The sequence below is a fragment of the Paramormyrops kingsleyae genome, chromosome 11, assembly GCF_048594095.1.
Source record: "Paramormyrops kingsleyae isolate MSU_618 chromosome 11, PKINGS_0.4, whole genome shotgun sequence".
Lineage (NCBI taxonomy): Eukaryota > Metazoa > Chordata > Actinopteri > Osteoglossiformes > Mormyridae > Paramormyrops > Paramormyrops kingsleyae.
The window spans coordinates 12,051,407-12,066,499 of record NC_132807.1 but is presented as its reverse complement, the minus strand read 5'-3'; the positions used below and the strand labels follow the sequence as shown (position 1 = coordinate 12,066,499).

At 42.4% G+C, this 15,093-nt stretch overlaps 1 protein-coding gene across 1 annotated transcript in view; it reads right to left on the bottom strand.

Moving 5' to 3' along the window:
- The window catches only part of LOC111841016 (MOB kinase activator 2-like), a 44,716-nt gene extending 31,419 nt beyond the window's left edge, over positions 1-13,297 (bottom strand). Inside the window, exon 1 of the mRNA XM_023806457.2 lies at positions 12,812-13,297. Coding sequence (XP_023662225.1) covers positions 12,812-12,828 — 17 coding nt within the window. The 5' untranslated portion in view covers positions 12,829-13,297. The remainder of the gene's footprint in view (positions 1-12,811) is intronic.
- Between the last annotated feature and the right edge of the window lie 1,796 nt (positions 13,298-15,093).

The window sequence follows — 15,093 nt, the reverse complement described above, 5'->3', positions numbered from 1 at the left end:
TATTTTCTTTATTCATCACTGCCTGGTTATTAATTGAATAAACTACACAGAATGGAGACTACCTTACTGAAAACTAAATCACAGGTGACGTTCTAAGTGCCACACTTTGATGACTGTGTATTATACTGGCAATTACATTTTGATTAGCACCATCAGACTTCCAGTAATATGGACTATTCTACTCACGCACTGATAGGACCACTTGAGACTGAACTGGGTCCAATGTGGCCCATTAACTGAAGTGCGTTTGACAGCCCTGGTTTAGCGGGATGATGTGTAGGCTTTTCCGGAAGATCGCTGTCCTTTCCATACCATATCATCATTTCTAATGTTACATTTAGACACTTGATGATCAAGAATCTAAATGTGCCAAATTTGCCATGTTTGTCCAGGTTCCAGCTGGGCAATCTGGCTGTTCCTGCAGACTTACCCAGACAGATATTGTACAGATTTAAGACACACAGCTCCTTGATTAAAAAGGACACAAAAAACCACAGGGCTTTTCCAAACACGCATATTTTTACTATAACAATTTAAGGGCCCCCATTCCTGGGGGTGCGACACACTAAGTTTTCTGCAGCTGTGAGCACAGCGATCTTACAAGGTGGCCTCGCTCTCCCAATCACGCGCAGGGCATAAGGGGGGACGAAAGCGGCATGTCCTGTGTCCCTAGCCGTGCTGAGTCATGTCCACAGAATGCCCCGACACGACACGGCCCACCCCACCCCCTGGGACTGCCTGTACCCAACCTTTCCTGATGCCTCTCGGGTCAGACTGAGGTGGACATGTTTTCCTCTGGCGGGCAACCCTGGGGATGCCGGCACCCTGAGGCGGCGAGATGATGTGAGGATTCGCGGGCACCGGCTGAAGGCCCCGCCCCCAGACCCCACACACAGCATGGGCACGTCCACACGCTCCGTGGAGCATTCCGTTAATGGGAGCTCCTGGTCGGCCGCCGCTGAACCTCCATCTCTCATTTCACTAACAGCGAGTCAGCACAATGACAAATCCCCTGAATGGCTTCTGCAGCCTTATGTAGTGCAGCGAGACAGAAGCCAGCTCAGGGCTCTGCACACCCAGGGGGGCAATCACACCCTTATTGGCTGTGCTGTGTCACACCCTCCTCCCCCTGTTTGTTTGTTAGGGCTGTGCCATTACTCCTGGATCGGAATAGTAACGGAATGGCAGAAAGGTTCCAAGCTCATCCCTTTCTTCAAAGGAGTGTACACACACACACACACACACACACACACACACACACAGAATATCGTTAAACTTTTGGTGCAGCTACCTGAAACCATAGTTATCTATGTGTTAAACTGTATGGAGTGCGTCATTTAACAGAAGTGAGGACTGGAAGTAGCCTTATGGACTAATGAGGTAGACCTGGCAATATCAGGGTTCAGCTACTGTGATGCAGCACATGAGCGTGTGAGCTCTGCATGCATGGAAGAACCACGGTCTGGGGTGTCTCTGCTGGTGACCTTCTTCACCAGCTTGGCCATCATAGGATACCTCAAAGGCATGCCATTCCATCAGGTTTACAACTGATAGAGCAGTCCTTCATTTTTCAGCAAGGTTAGGACCCAAAGCACACCTTAAACTTGTGCAAGAGCTAACAGGCGAAGAAGGAAAAGTGAAAGATAACTTCATGACCAGGCCTGCCCTGTCTCAAAACAACCACCCCATAGACCTTGTATGGAAAAACTGGACAGGAGTCAATGAAAATAAACCCAGAAGAAACCTGCATATCTGTGAAGAGTTTCTGTACCCACCCTGTATGAAGGCACCTATAAGTATGCACTTTACTGAAAAACCTTTATTAAATACTCACACAACTGTAAACCTTCCATGCCCAATTGTACTTGCGGTGAGTTTAAGTAGCCCAACCAGCAATATGCTGTTAGAAAGACTGAATGCATGAGAGTGCTGCGACCTGTGGGCTGTTTGTTAGCTGGTCTGAGGCACTGCGCACTGCTTTGCTGTGTTCTCATGTCCCTGCTGTCCCTGCAGCCCTGGGTTGGAACAAAGACCAGTGGCCTGTACTGCGAAGCGGGGTTACTGGCTTTTTGGGGTAACGGATTTAAGGTACCACATTTTAAATGGACTTCATATTCGTTCACTTACATTTTGCCCAGACTACCTTAAATCCTACAAGTTACCCTGATAAGCCAGTAACCCCGCTTCGTACTATAGGCCCCAGACCGACAGCAGATGCTCAGGGAGACTGGGCCTTATTCGCCCACCAGGGCACAGAATAAACTGCTTTAATAAGTGTGCAGTAACTCTCTGCAATATGTTTCCGCTTACTCATGATTATATTTTATTTTTAGAAATCAAATATGCATAGATATATTCAGTTGGGTTTTATTTCATTATTTGTGGTAACAGGGAATATGATTTAAAAAAAAGAATTAGATTAATATTAAAGTTGTAAGAGAGAAGAATTTACTTCTGATAAAAATGTATGTAAAATGAACTAATTAAATCTATTTGGATAAGGAAACTAAAAATCCCCTGACAGTTGCTTTTAAAGCGAGTTTCAGCACGACACTGATTATCCGTGCTACTGCGCCGCCTGGTGGTGGAATTCCGGGAAGTGCAACAGCCGGTTAAATTCAGCTCATCAGCTCCATCAACGATGCATTTAGCATGTCAGTGGTACCACCTTAGTGGAGCCAAGCCGGGTTCAGGATGGCTGAGGAACCTAAAAATTCTTAAATCGAAATTAAACAAACTTCTTCTGTCACTGGATAACAAGCAACAGTAATTATCTGTTACCAGGACTGTGTCGTCTTTTACTGCCCATAATTTAGTGACAATAAAATTACCCCTGTTCAAGATCTAATGTTATGAAATGTAGTGTAATCGACTGATATTTTTGGGTTTTTTTCTTAATTATTTGATAGTTATTTGGTGGTTTGGTGTATGCTGGCAACAAGTTCTTTTCCGCCTTTAACGCCTAAACAGCACATATCTCAGTGTCAGAGTGGCTTTCACAAGCTCAGTGCAGTTGTACTACAGAGTAAGGCACTCTTTTCTTTCCTCCCTACCCTGCTACCAAGCAGGAGTTTTGGTTAAATAAATGATGCCCATGAAACACAGCAACCCATGCAAACAAGGCCGGCATGAGTGCATTTTCTTACATGGTGATGAGGCCCAGGGAGAGCAAATTCAGCACCAGATTGGGACGGCTTGCCGAAGCGAAAGCATTTGCTCACCTGCACACCCGCGTGGGACAGGAAGTGGCTGAGGCCGCCAGCTCCCCCCAGTTAAGCGGAATCTGACAGAAAAAGGTAGAGAGACAAAACCGCAAATTGCGATCTGACTCAGCTCATGAATCTGATGCACACAGTCGAAAAGACACTTAAAAATTACTGACAGAAATGAAATTCTGTTTACTGTAGAGACCTACATGGTACACACAAGGAACAATACTACATACATTGGCCAGAATCACTTTTCAGAGTTTTCAAAGGATTTGCAGAATGCTAATTTGACATTTGTCACTATAACACATCCCTTAATGCTGAAAGTCAGCAAAGATGAAAAACACCCATCTGCCCCCTTGCCTGATGCATGGAACCCAAGTATACATGCATGGGATGGGAATCGATTTATTGATCAAAGTACGTCCAACTCCGCTACGATATGTGGCGATATGGCTTCTTTCAGGTTGACCCATTACGTCACAGACGTAAAAAAATAATAAAATTAATAACAACAGGTCTGAGGACAAATGAAGTGACACAAGCTTTGATTGAGTTCAACATGAATTTCACAAACCCGTCTAGGAGTGATTTAAACAGCAAGGATGAAAATTATTATGATCGTCTCGGAGAACACATGCAGCACTCATGCAAAAGCAGCGGAGGTAAAACTTTAAACTGATTTTTAAACCTATACTACATAATCCTGAAAAGGAATAGTAATTAAAATGGCAAAACTTGCTAGGTTTTTTTTCCTATGACAGAGTAAAAACGTTTTAGCGAGATTTAAACTCCCGACACTATAATACCCGTACTAAACTGAATGTAAGAAAAAGCCTGATCTTAATCTAGCTGACTAGCAATGTAAGAATTGGATGTGCATAACATGTGATGTTGGTATTAATATTGCACGCCCTCCATTCCTACTACAGCCATTTTTCGGCTTCAGTACAAAACACCCCACATCACATTGTGATGTCATTCAGCGTGGGTTCTATGTTTTATGGCAGTGATTGAGCGGTGAACTGGACGCTTTGCAGCGCTGTACATTTCGTACGTACTGTGCGTCCTCTCTTATGCTCCAAGCTTGTTCTGGGTATCAGCTTCTTCTGTTACTTCCAGATCAAAGCCCAGGGGGATTCTGTGGAGCATGGGCAGAGTGCCTGGGCCGGTTTGAGTCTAACTGAATGTATACATGCCGGAGTAAATCAACTACCAGTCTCTGGGTGGCTTAGTCCAATTTAGTATGATTTCAGTCAGACTACCATGTTTATATGTACTGTACTGTAAGTCCAGTTTTAGTCGGACTAACACAATAATTTGATTTTCTTAATGTGCATGTAAACATGCTGAGTGAGGCAGAGAAAAAACCCAGCAACACCATGCACTGTCATTTTCTAGTGTTACACCCTATCAAAAAAATATTTGTATGATTTATTTATTAAAATTACATGTCAGTCGGCAGTCCATCCAATTTGTTGTTTTTTGTCATTTTCAGAACCTGTTTAAGGACAATTCTAAGGGAAATAATGGTTTGAATTACATTGTGATAACTATTCATATCGTTTGATACAAAAAAAAAATCACAAAAATAAGATAGACGTTAGTTACAAATGATCTTCAAGACATTTATAGTATGTCTACATGGAACTTGCAAACAGGAAATGTGAGCTCTGTGGTGCTCTCTCTGGAGCAAAAAAAATGGCTATATAAATAAAGGAAGGAGATAAATAACATAAATATAGTACACAGACACAAAGCATGCGCTCAGTCATAGCTTTAGGACCAGCAGAAGCTGGTTGTTGTTGTAAGAGCAGAACAAGGTTTAGTTTGAATCCTAAATGTAAGCCGGCTGATGTGAGCCTGACCCTGCTGGCCCTGAACAACTTCTTCCTCTCACCAGTAACACAAGAAAGCAGCATAGGGGCAAAGCTGGGGGCAGGTCAGCAGGCAGCCGCTCGGCACCAAACGAAACACAAGGCGGCCAATCACATTTAAGGGCCACTGGGTGAGGCGGGGCTTCTGAAACGGGCAGGTGGGGTATGCATTTGGCAAAGGGAGTACCGGGGTGGGGGTTACAAAGTCAAACAGGATGGTGTGTAGGTTTGAACGGGGAGGGGGCGCACTTGAGAGCAGGGGCCTCACCCAAACTGGCATCTCTGGAATGAACAACTCGGCTCATCTCCTGATCCTAGAGACCAAAGGAAGCCTGAGAGAATGAGAGCTAATCCTATTTAGTGACGATTCAAAGCAGAGCCAGGGCAGGAGCAGCATCCAGGTAACTCGGTCCACTTAGCGCAGTAAGCACTGGCTCAGGTTACATCCTGTCTGCGGCGTATCTTACTTCCAGGCAGGCCTGCTATGCATAGCGGGCCTCTGCAGCTGGGGCCCAGGGCTGGGTGACAGACTATTAAAATAAATCCCTTACATAATGCGGAATAACCAAAAAAGCTACTCCTCCACCAGCCAGAAGCCGACCTTGCTACCAAGAGTTCACTCACTCTGCCTTGGGAAATTAATGAGAAGTCTGACACTGGCAGGGGACCTCATGTCATGGCTCATTGTGGAAAGCATGGTCTGCTGTCATGGTCTACTGTACGGCCAGTCTATTCAAATGGTGGCCCGCAGGCCACATGCAGCCCAGAAGCTACCTCCAAGCGGCCCAGAACGGGACCCCGCCAGAAACTAGTGGTGCACCGATCACATTTTATCCAGTGTCGATACAAGCATGATACCCAATATCTGATACCAGAACTCTTTTTTTAACTAGTAAATACAAATGAAAAATTGTATCCCTAAAAAATATTTAATTTGGCTACTAGAAACATACGTAACGTACTGTCCCACCTCATTTTAACATTGTTTTAAGCATTTTTGAGGCATTTGCAGTTCAATTTGAATATCTTCCGAGTGCTGAATGCTTAAAATGGATTGTTTTCTCTCACTGGCAACAGCGTCACATACACTTCATTACGCTCCTCCTACCGCGAAGTGTACGGGCGTGAAGTCACAGCAGGCGGAATTCACTGCGCTCAGACCTGGTGAGTGGCAAAGAAACTGAATTGCAGCGTTAGCGTTCAGTTTGAATGTCTCAAAAAAAAAACACATGAAAAACGGGAAAGAACGGACGTGCGATTGATTGTACAAATCGATTTAGAGAACTATCTTTTTATAGTCTACCAAAAACTAAATAATTAAGTGTCCGACATGGATCGGTCATATATGGCCGATAACAGATTCGTATAATAAGTATGGATCGGTTGATTAGAAATGCAGAGGAAGAAAAAAAAAAACACATTTCACAAGCCTTCATGAATTCTCACATTCACAAGTGGCGATTTAAAACGAACACCAGTTCAAATGCTTAAAATGTTTCCCCCAGTGTGCAGTCGACGTTGCGTGTTAGTTATGGTTATCATTTGTCATAGGTGTGTGCATTGACCGCATTGATAGTTCTTTTTATTCTGTTAAATGCACTTTGAGATGTGCCTGGGTCATATATGACCAAAATATTTATTTTATTTCAAAAGGGAAACTAATTTTATTGCTATTTGCTAATACTGTGCACTTTTTTGATTTTATGCACTTTGAGATGTGCCAGTGTCAGATGCCAGCAAAATGTTTATGTTTTTTTATTTCAAAAGTGGAAAAAAATATTGCTACTACTTCAGATTCTGTTCAGTTATAGCTTTGTTGTTGTTTTATGTGCACTTTTTGATACCTGTGTCAGATGTGACCAGATTTAAAGAGGAAACAATGAATAAAAATTGTTTTTCAATACATTCATTTGTGCTGGTTTAAAATGTCATTACCTGCTACTTACCGGGCCGCTGAAAATGTCTGGCCCAGCTAAATTTCTTGGTTTGAAAATCTGGCCCAACTGAATTTGTAATTGAATAGCCCTGCTGTAGAGTAACCTCTGAGTCTCAGGCCTGGCTTCTTAACCATTATGCCAGTTTTTGTCCCAAGGTTACTCAAAACCCATGAAGCTTAATTAGAAACAAAGGTGCATTAACTAGGAAGCACCTTAAATACTGATCCAAAGGGGGATATAGAAATATAGAAAAAGAGCTTGTGATTTCAGCTGCTAAAACTGAGTAATATTCAGGCAAGTACCACCGAATCATACCTTCAGAGAACTAAACAAGTGAGGAATAGTTTGATTACACAGGAGGCATAAAAAATGTTATCCCTTACTGGTCTACCCCATGCAAGGTAACCCCACAAGCTCATCACTAGCCATAATCGACCAATGAAAATATAGCAGGGAGATATGGGAAAATGCCAAATGCTACAATGTCTTTGGTCTCTCACCAAACATGGCACTAGTCTTAGCTTGTTTACATGAAGCCACACATTCCACATATGAAGCCTGAGGACTGAGCAACATGATAACAATCGCAGTTTAGTCTATGGTGCTGTTTCATCAGATCAGTTCTAGATTAAATCGAGGTTGTATTTTTCCATGGGTGTACTCACTTTATTCTTTTCAATGCAATCATGCTGAAGTGATATTGTTCTCATGAGGGATGGAATCCATTTACAAAGATAAAAAATTATCTTACAAAGACCCAAAAATTAACAAATCTGAGGAGGAACCAACTGGAGTTGAAGCTGTTACCATATCCTATTTTAAGGCGTAGAAGACTACTGAGGTCCCAGAAGCTTCACTGGTCAGTCAGACAGAGTCGACATCAGAATTGCTAGTATTATCAGTGTTAAGACACCAGTGTGCCCCAACCCAGTCCTTGGTAGGAAGCTGGGAAGGAGCAAAAATGCAGACTGTCTGGGTGTCCCCAAAGACCGGATTAAGAAACACTGTTCTAGAAAACAGAAGGAAGACCCTCTGTGGGCATTTGATCTCATAGGTAGTTTTAAGTGTCAGTATCACTGACACTTTCCAGCCTGGGATTTCAAGAAAATTGTATAAATACATGGTCAGTGAGATAATTCTTGTCCAAAATATTAGACCAATTAATACACAGCTACTGACTTTCAAAACTGTTTTTTCATTTTCCATTTTCAAACACACGTATAACCTCAACGAAGCAGGAGGTAAACTACTGTGCTGTGAAATATTTGAGAGAAAAGAAGGCTTAGAGATGCAATCAGGAAATAAATGAATAATTCAGGTCAAAGTGCAAACAATTCCTTATCATGTAGTTATAAAACATGTAAACATAGCATACACATATACATATACACATGCATATATACACATATACATATATACACACACACACACACACACACACACACACACACACATATATACGTACGTACGTACGTACGTACGTATGTATGTATGTATGTATACATGTATGCACACACATACACCTGTGCGTGCGCACACGCGCGCACACACACACACTCCAAAACTCCAAGACTGTTACGGCCTTCTGAAACACAAGGTGAATCTTGAGTGATTTAGTGCTGCTAAGAGGGATTTCGGTTTGGCTCAGCTTATCAGAGATCAAACACCTTTTCCTGGAAGAGGCTATTCAAACACTGCGCCATTTGCCGCGAGCAGAACACTGCACCATCATAAACATTAAAAAGATAATTAGAATAGGCTCCCCAGCTGCTTTTGAAAGCCGCTCGTCACTATCATGTACATTCCTGCCACATTTGTCACATAAATTGAAATGTAATTTCTCCTTCATAAGCACTAAAATTAGTGCAGTTAAAAAATACACCACTGTAGTTTAACGTGTAATATGTTGATCAAGAAGTCTCCAGTCTGAGACTGCAATAAGTGTTACATATTTACAGTCATGCACTAATTACTACTAAAAAAATAGTGCAAAATGACGACAATAAGACCCAGGACTCAACATCAAAACTTTCTGCAAAAGACCCAAGACAAAACTTGACAAAACCTTCAATTCAATTCAATGTATTTTTATATAGCGCCTTTCACAACAGAGTTGTCCCAAAGCGCTTTACAGGATTGTGTTGTGATACATAAAACAGAAGTAGAGGGAGATACGGAATGCAGAAAAAAGGAAAGAAAGAAATTGAATAAAGAAAGCCAGAAGACAACGGAGGAGAGGAACCAAAAACTCCCAAGTAGGGAGAAAAAAAAGCTCTGGGGGTCCAAGGTCACCTGGCTGCCCCCCCCCCCCCCCCCGGGCATACTAACATTACCGAAACAGAAAAGAGTGGACATGCTTGCTAAAAGGGATGTAAACACTGGGATTGAGAATGAAGGAAAAGTCATTTAAAAATGTGTCAACTCCATCTTTTAGTATAAAAATAGGCTCATTATACAGAAAGATTCAAAGGCTGTTCTAAGGATAGAAAAGAAGTCCAAAGCTGTAGCTACATGGACTTTGCGCTGAATGTATATTACACCCTGTACATGACCAAACCCTGAGATATGACAATGTGAACCGAAAGCAAATCACATACCGAAAGCTGCTTGGTTAATGCAGGGGATAGCCTGCATGTCCACATCTGTAAAGCTACTCCCTTAACAGCTCTGAGGGTTCCCTGACTCCTTTTAGGGTGGCTTTGGCCAAACCAGCTGGCCAACTGCACAAGTCCTCCAAGTGCCACTCAGGCACCAAAAAGAATCAAGGACTCATTCAAGTTACAAGAATCACTCAGATGGGTATCAGCAATAAATATATGCCAATGGTCACAAATGAGACTGCATTTACAGTATCAGCTAGAAATATGAATTCATACTGGGAAGGACTCATCCATAACAGAATGTTCTAGACAGAGAGCTGACAGACAGCCCACTGTTGTCCGTCGCACAGCATGCAATGCCAATACCTTACACAACAGTTGCACAATTGTCACCCGCCTGAGATCAGCCTGCCGGCCTTGGGGTTTTGGGACAGGCCAAAAGTACAAACGTTTGGTCCGGTTATGTGGCCTCGCTGTTTGGCTGCCGTGGACGACAGTTTTCTTTCAGCATTAGCAAACAAGTTGTCGCGATAAGCTGCAAGGGTTCTTGTGCTTTAGGTACAAGACAAAATGGCTGAACAACCTACACTAGGAACAGGCTTTGCTCCAGCTACATCTTTACTACGACCTGCTTCAGTTTCAGTATGATCATGTTAGGGACAAAATTTTATGAGCCGTGAGCAGGATATGAACATTGCTCTTAGCACCATTCATAAATTTCTCAAAAATTATATTACTCAGATATCAGATCCTAAGCTGGAACATAATACTTTCTCATAGAGCATTTAGTCTATGATAGACAAGGTCCCATTCCGTTTACAGTGTGTTACAAAGGCTTGGGGGCTTCCTGTTTTCAACAGCCCTGCTGAAGCACGGCACTCCTATAGACCAGTTCCTCCTCCAACTCTGCGTATCCAGACCAGCAGCTAAAAGGCCAGCATATCTCCAGTGCGGGTTCCATCTGTAAAGGTCACTGTTGTTGGGAAGTGTGGGGGTGTGGCTGGAATGGACAACAGGCTGGACAGGAGGCCAGGCGTGGGCATGGGACCCACCCTGACGCAGCATCGCGGCGCCACCATCCAGCCCCTGCGACCCAGTGCCTGAGCTACCAGGGAAGCACTGGGTTATACTGACCATTCAGGCTAGGATAAATATCCAGGAAGTCTTTCTAGACAAAGTGCCACAAGATCAACCTAGGACAGTGATATGGCAGCCTGTTGCTTCATTCAGAATGCATCATGACGCTACTGCATACGATAAGTGTGTGTGTGTGTGTGTGTGTGTGTGTGTGTGTGGGGGGGGGGGGGGTTAGATCAGCCACCAAGCTAGCAGAAGTAATATCATTATTATTATAGTTTCAACAAACAATGCAAGTCTCACGGGTTCTATTTTGACCAAGATTTTTTGGTCAGTCGAATGCAAAAGTTACATTTATCTTTTAGAGCAAATTCATGTACAACCCCCCCACTGAAGATACACAGAGAATGAAGAAACAGCCTAATTCCATCAGGAGGCCTAAACAGTTGGTGGCACCTCCCCCCTTGTCACTGTAGAGAGATGCATGGTGGTTGGGTGACAAACAGAAGGACAGGCTTCGGCTGTGCTCCGTACGGAGAGCCTGGTGGGGAGACTCCTGGTTTCAGACATGGGGTCTATCACCACACAGACCAAGCATGCCTGAGCAGTACCTGAGGAATCACATGCAGGACACATCTCGAAAGGTATCAATCTGAACAGCTGTCGCCTCATTTAAAAGCTGAGGATTTATGAACCTTAAGGCTTAAGGGATGAAAAGAACAATTAAGGCATGCTAGAGCCTGCACAGACAATGTTTTTTGTAAGTTGTCAATAAAAAGACTTTAACACAGATTTAACAAACCTGTTCGAGATTTCATCTACACTGGCTGGACGGGTGACTGTCCCACATGAACGCCAACAGGGGAACCCAGAAGTCTGAAATTCATACCATAGGAACATATATTTCTGAACCTCAGTTTTTAAAAACATAGATTCCAAATGGAAATATACTCATTCTGGCGTAGATAACAATGCCAAATATTTGCCACCATGGCTCTACAATTGAACACACCATGCAGATTACCTCAGCTTTGATGTCTTAAGCTGTCAGTGGACTAATATGTACTAAACACATTTCCAAAACCAAATCAAAGAAAATAACATAAATAAAATTGGGGAAACATCTTTTAACTTGGGTAAGTAAAAACTTGAAATGACAGAATACTCCACTTACTAGGTCAGCCTCATTAGGAAGTAACATCAACATCCTTTTTTCCTGCTATAACTGCTTGTACCATTGTTAGGCTATGCTTTTTATTCTTGGGAAGAAAATGTGCTGTAACACTATTATTTTGGATAAGAGCACTCCTTAAACGGAAAGGAGCGGTGTTAAAGAAAGTCGCATGGAGTTGCTGCACTTTCCTAAAAAAAGAAGCTGTCATCAGCACCTCCACCATCATCAGCATACGCCTGAGATCACAGGCTTGTATACTATCTATTACCGTTAGTTAAGTATTAACTACAAGTTTATTAACAAGGGAAATGAGAAAACATCCACAAATGGCTGGGAGCTCGGTTTTATGTGCCCTGCAGATCACGTCTGACTTCATCGTTTGTACATTATTTAAAACACTGTCGAGATAAAATGACTACTTCAACGGCCAATAAATCTGGATAACTCAATATAGCGATAGCACTGGCGTAACGATCCTCACGTTGTCCACAACATTGCATTAGATGTAAAGCGACAGGACTGTGCATGAAAATCATTTAAACATGTTTCGGAAGAAGAATTCACAAGAACTACAACGTGTGCATTCGATCTCGGACAGCATGTGAAAGTTCAGGCTGCAAAACTATGAAACGCTGCAGATTTTTGTTTATAACACAAGGCTTTCATAATCATTCAAAGTAACTTGTTGAGCAAACCCATAGAAGTACTTGTGCCACAAGCCACGGGGACACTCAAGCCCTAAAAGTGTGACCAGCTCGGATAAGAAGAACAAGTGAAACTCAAACACCGAGCATGATGTAGCTTGCAAAACTAACGAAATGCATTAAAGAGCATTGCATTGTGTTTCTGTGTTTTTTCCTTCTTCATCGACTGATGAAGAAAGTTCCAGAAACGTGGCTGTTTAAGGTGAACTGCTACTTTTTGGTCCGTGACTCACCCCATTAACCAGTCCATGATGGCTGGGAGGGTAGGATAGATCCACTGCCTTCTGGAGGCGTCCCCCGGCTTATCTGGGTCCCTCCAACCTTTTATTGGACAACTTCTCCGTAGGGGGATGCTTATACTTTTACCCGCAGGTTATTTAGAATTTCTCAATTTTGGGAGCAGGAGTTGCCAGTAAGGAGAAAGTGGAGCATAACGGCAAGCCTGGCGCTACTCCTCTAGAAGGCACTCGAAAGAGGACCGCATTGACTTTCAGCTTAAGACAGGCAATCGCCGACAACTATGGCGGTGTAAGCCGGTCCTTTTGGTCCCGACAGCAGTTGCTGTGCTCCGCTGTAACGTAGCTCCTCTTCCTCTTACAGGACCAAAGAGAAGGAGTCCCGGGGGGTGTTGCTGTACCGTCCTGGGTCATGAACGGCTGCATGGGTTACTCAACCGCTTCTGCGACCAGGCGCTGCCTCATACAGGAAACCCGGAAGTAAACATTAACCCGACCTCCCCCTTTCTTCCCGGGATGTTTATGCGTTAACGCACAGCAGCCGAGGTGACCGCTGGGAAATGTAGTCCAATTAGCCATCACGTATCGCATATTCAGAATCAGCACTGGGTTGCACCAACTTAGCGTAAGTTCGATCGTGTAAAGTGTACCTTAAGTCTTACGTTGAAACTAAATAATTTGAAACTAGTGTCATTCTTTGTCTGTTGCACCACTCTTACTTAAGGTAATCGTAGTTAGTAGCTGCTAAATGAAAATATTGTCGCGCAGAATGACGTTTTCGCCGTGAACAACCAATCAATATCACTGTCTGATATTACCGGAACCAACTGGACGTTCCACATGTTTGTTGAGTCTGGGATATATCTACCGATGTGTTTTCTCTGTATTTATGAGAATTATTTAAAATACAGCTGCAATGAACCCGTAATGTGCCGTGTAAACGTGTTGGCGAGGTAGCTTGCTTGGTTTGGTTTAGGGGGGGCAACGGATCACAAAACTCGCGGTTCGGCTCACATCACGGTATTTGAGTCACGGATCGGATCATTTTTCGGATTAACAAAAAATAAAGAGACAAATACAACTTTGTTTTTCATTTATTACTGAAATAAATTAAGAACTGAAAGAAAACTCAAAGCGAGGAACTTTTAACGTGCTCGTTTATATGAATACACAGACTGCTTCGTCTGTATCTTTTCACTGCAACTCTGCATCGGACCGAAGTCCATAGATGACATACATCATTGTCGTTTTCTGTCTCGAATCTAATTCGAATGTAGGAACAGTTTACGCTTAGCTGCATAATCACGAGGCTGAAGTTGGCTCCTTATTCGGATTTTCCGGTCCACCTTAAAATGTTGCGCAGCCCAATGCAATGACGCGATTGCGCTTGTAGGGCTCATTTAGCGAGGCTTACCTTCAGGACTGTATTTGGCTTTCGATTCGTATTAACTGAACACGATTCTACTGACTTGTTACTATTTTGAGGAAAGTACATATCTGGGCAGTTTCAGTAATAGTATGTGTGTATTTTATCAGAAAATGAGACAAACGCAAACGTCTTTCCACTCCCAATCAGGCCCGGAAATATGCCCAATCAGGCAAATATGAACTTCTCAGTACACGTCAGGTATCCCACTATATAGAAAAAGTGACATTGTCCTGGCCCAGACTGATTTAATGCTTTAAAAATCAGATGGAAGCAAGGCATGTCATACTATAGTGCACAAAGGTGTGGATGAGAAGCCAGTTTTCCAGATTTTAGTTGAGTATTCATTTGTGAAGTAACTAAACATTGAAGCAGATTACTTACTCAGACAGGTTAAATTACAACTTAAAATATATTAAAAATGCAAGTATTTGAAACACTGCTTAATTCCAGTAATGTGTACTGTATAGTTCTAATTCATTACATTCACTCCCTATACACAGAAAAAAAAAATTGGGTCATTCTTTCAACTTATACAATTCAATTATAAGAAATGTTTCTATCAATCTAAATCATATAAATACAAATAATATTAATAATTTAATATGCATATTAAGATTCACAAAGTTTAAATTGTTCAATCACTGATTCAAATAAATCTTAATAAACCTAGACACTTAAACAAGCTGTCTTTATAAATCATAAATTAATTAAATGTATAAGCTTTAATTATAAAGACAGCTTGTTTAAGTACTGTCTTGAGACCTGAAGAAGTTACATGCACATGCAAGTGCTTTCTGCTGCCAGTGAACTTTACATACTGTAATGTACAGTAGAGCCTTTCAATGTCAAA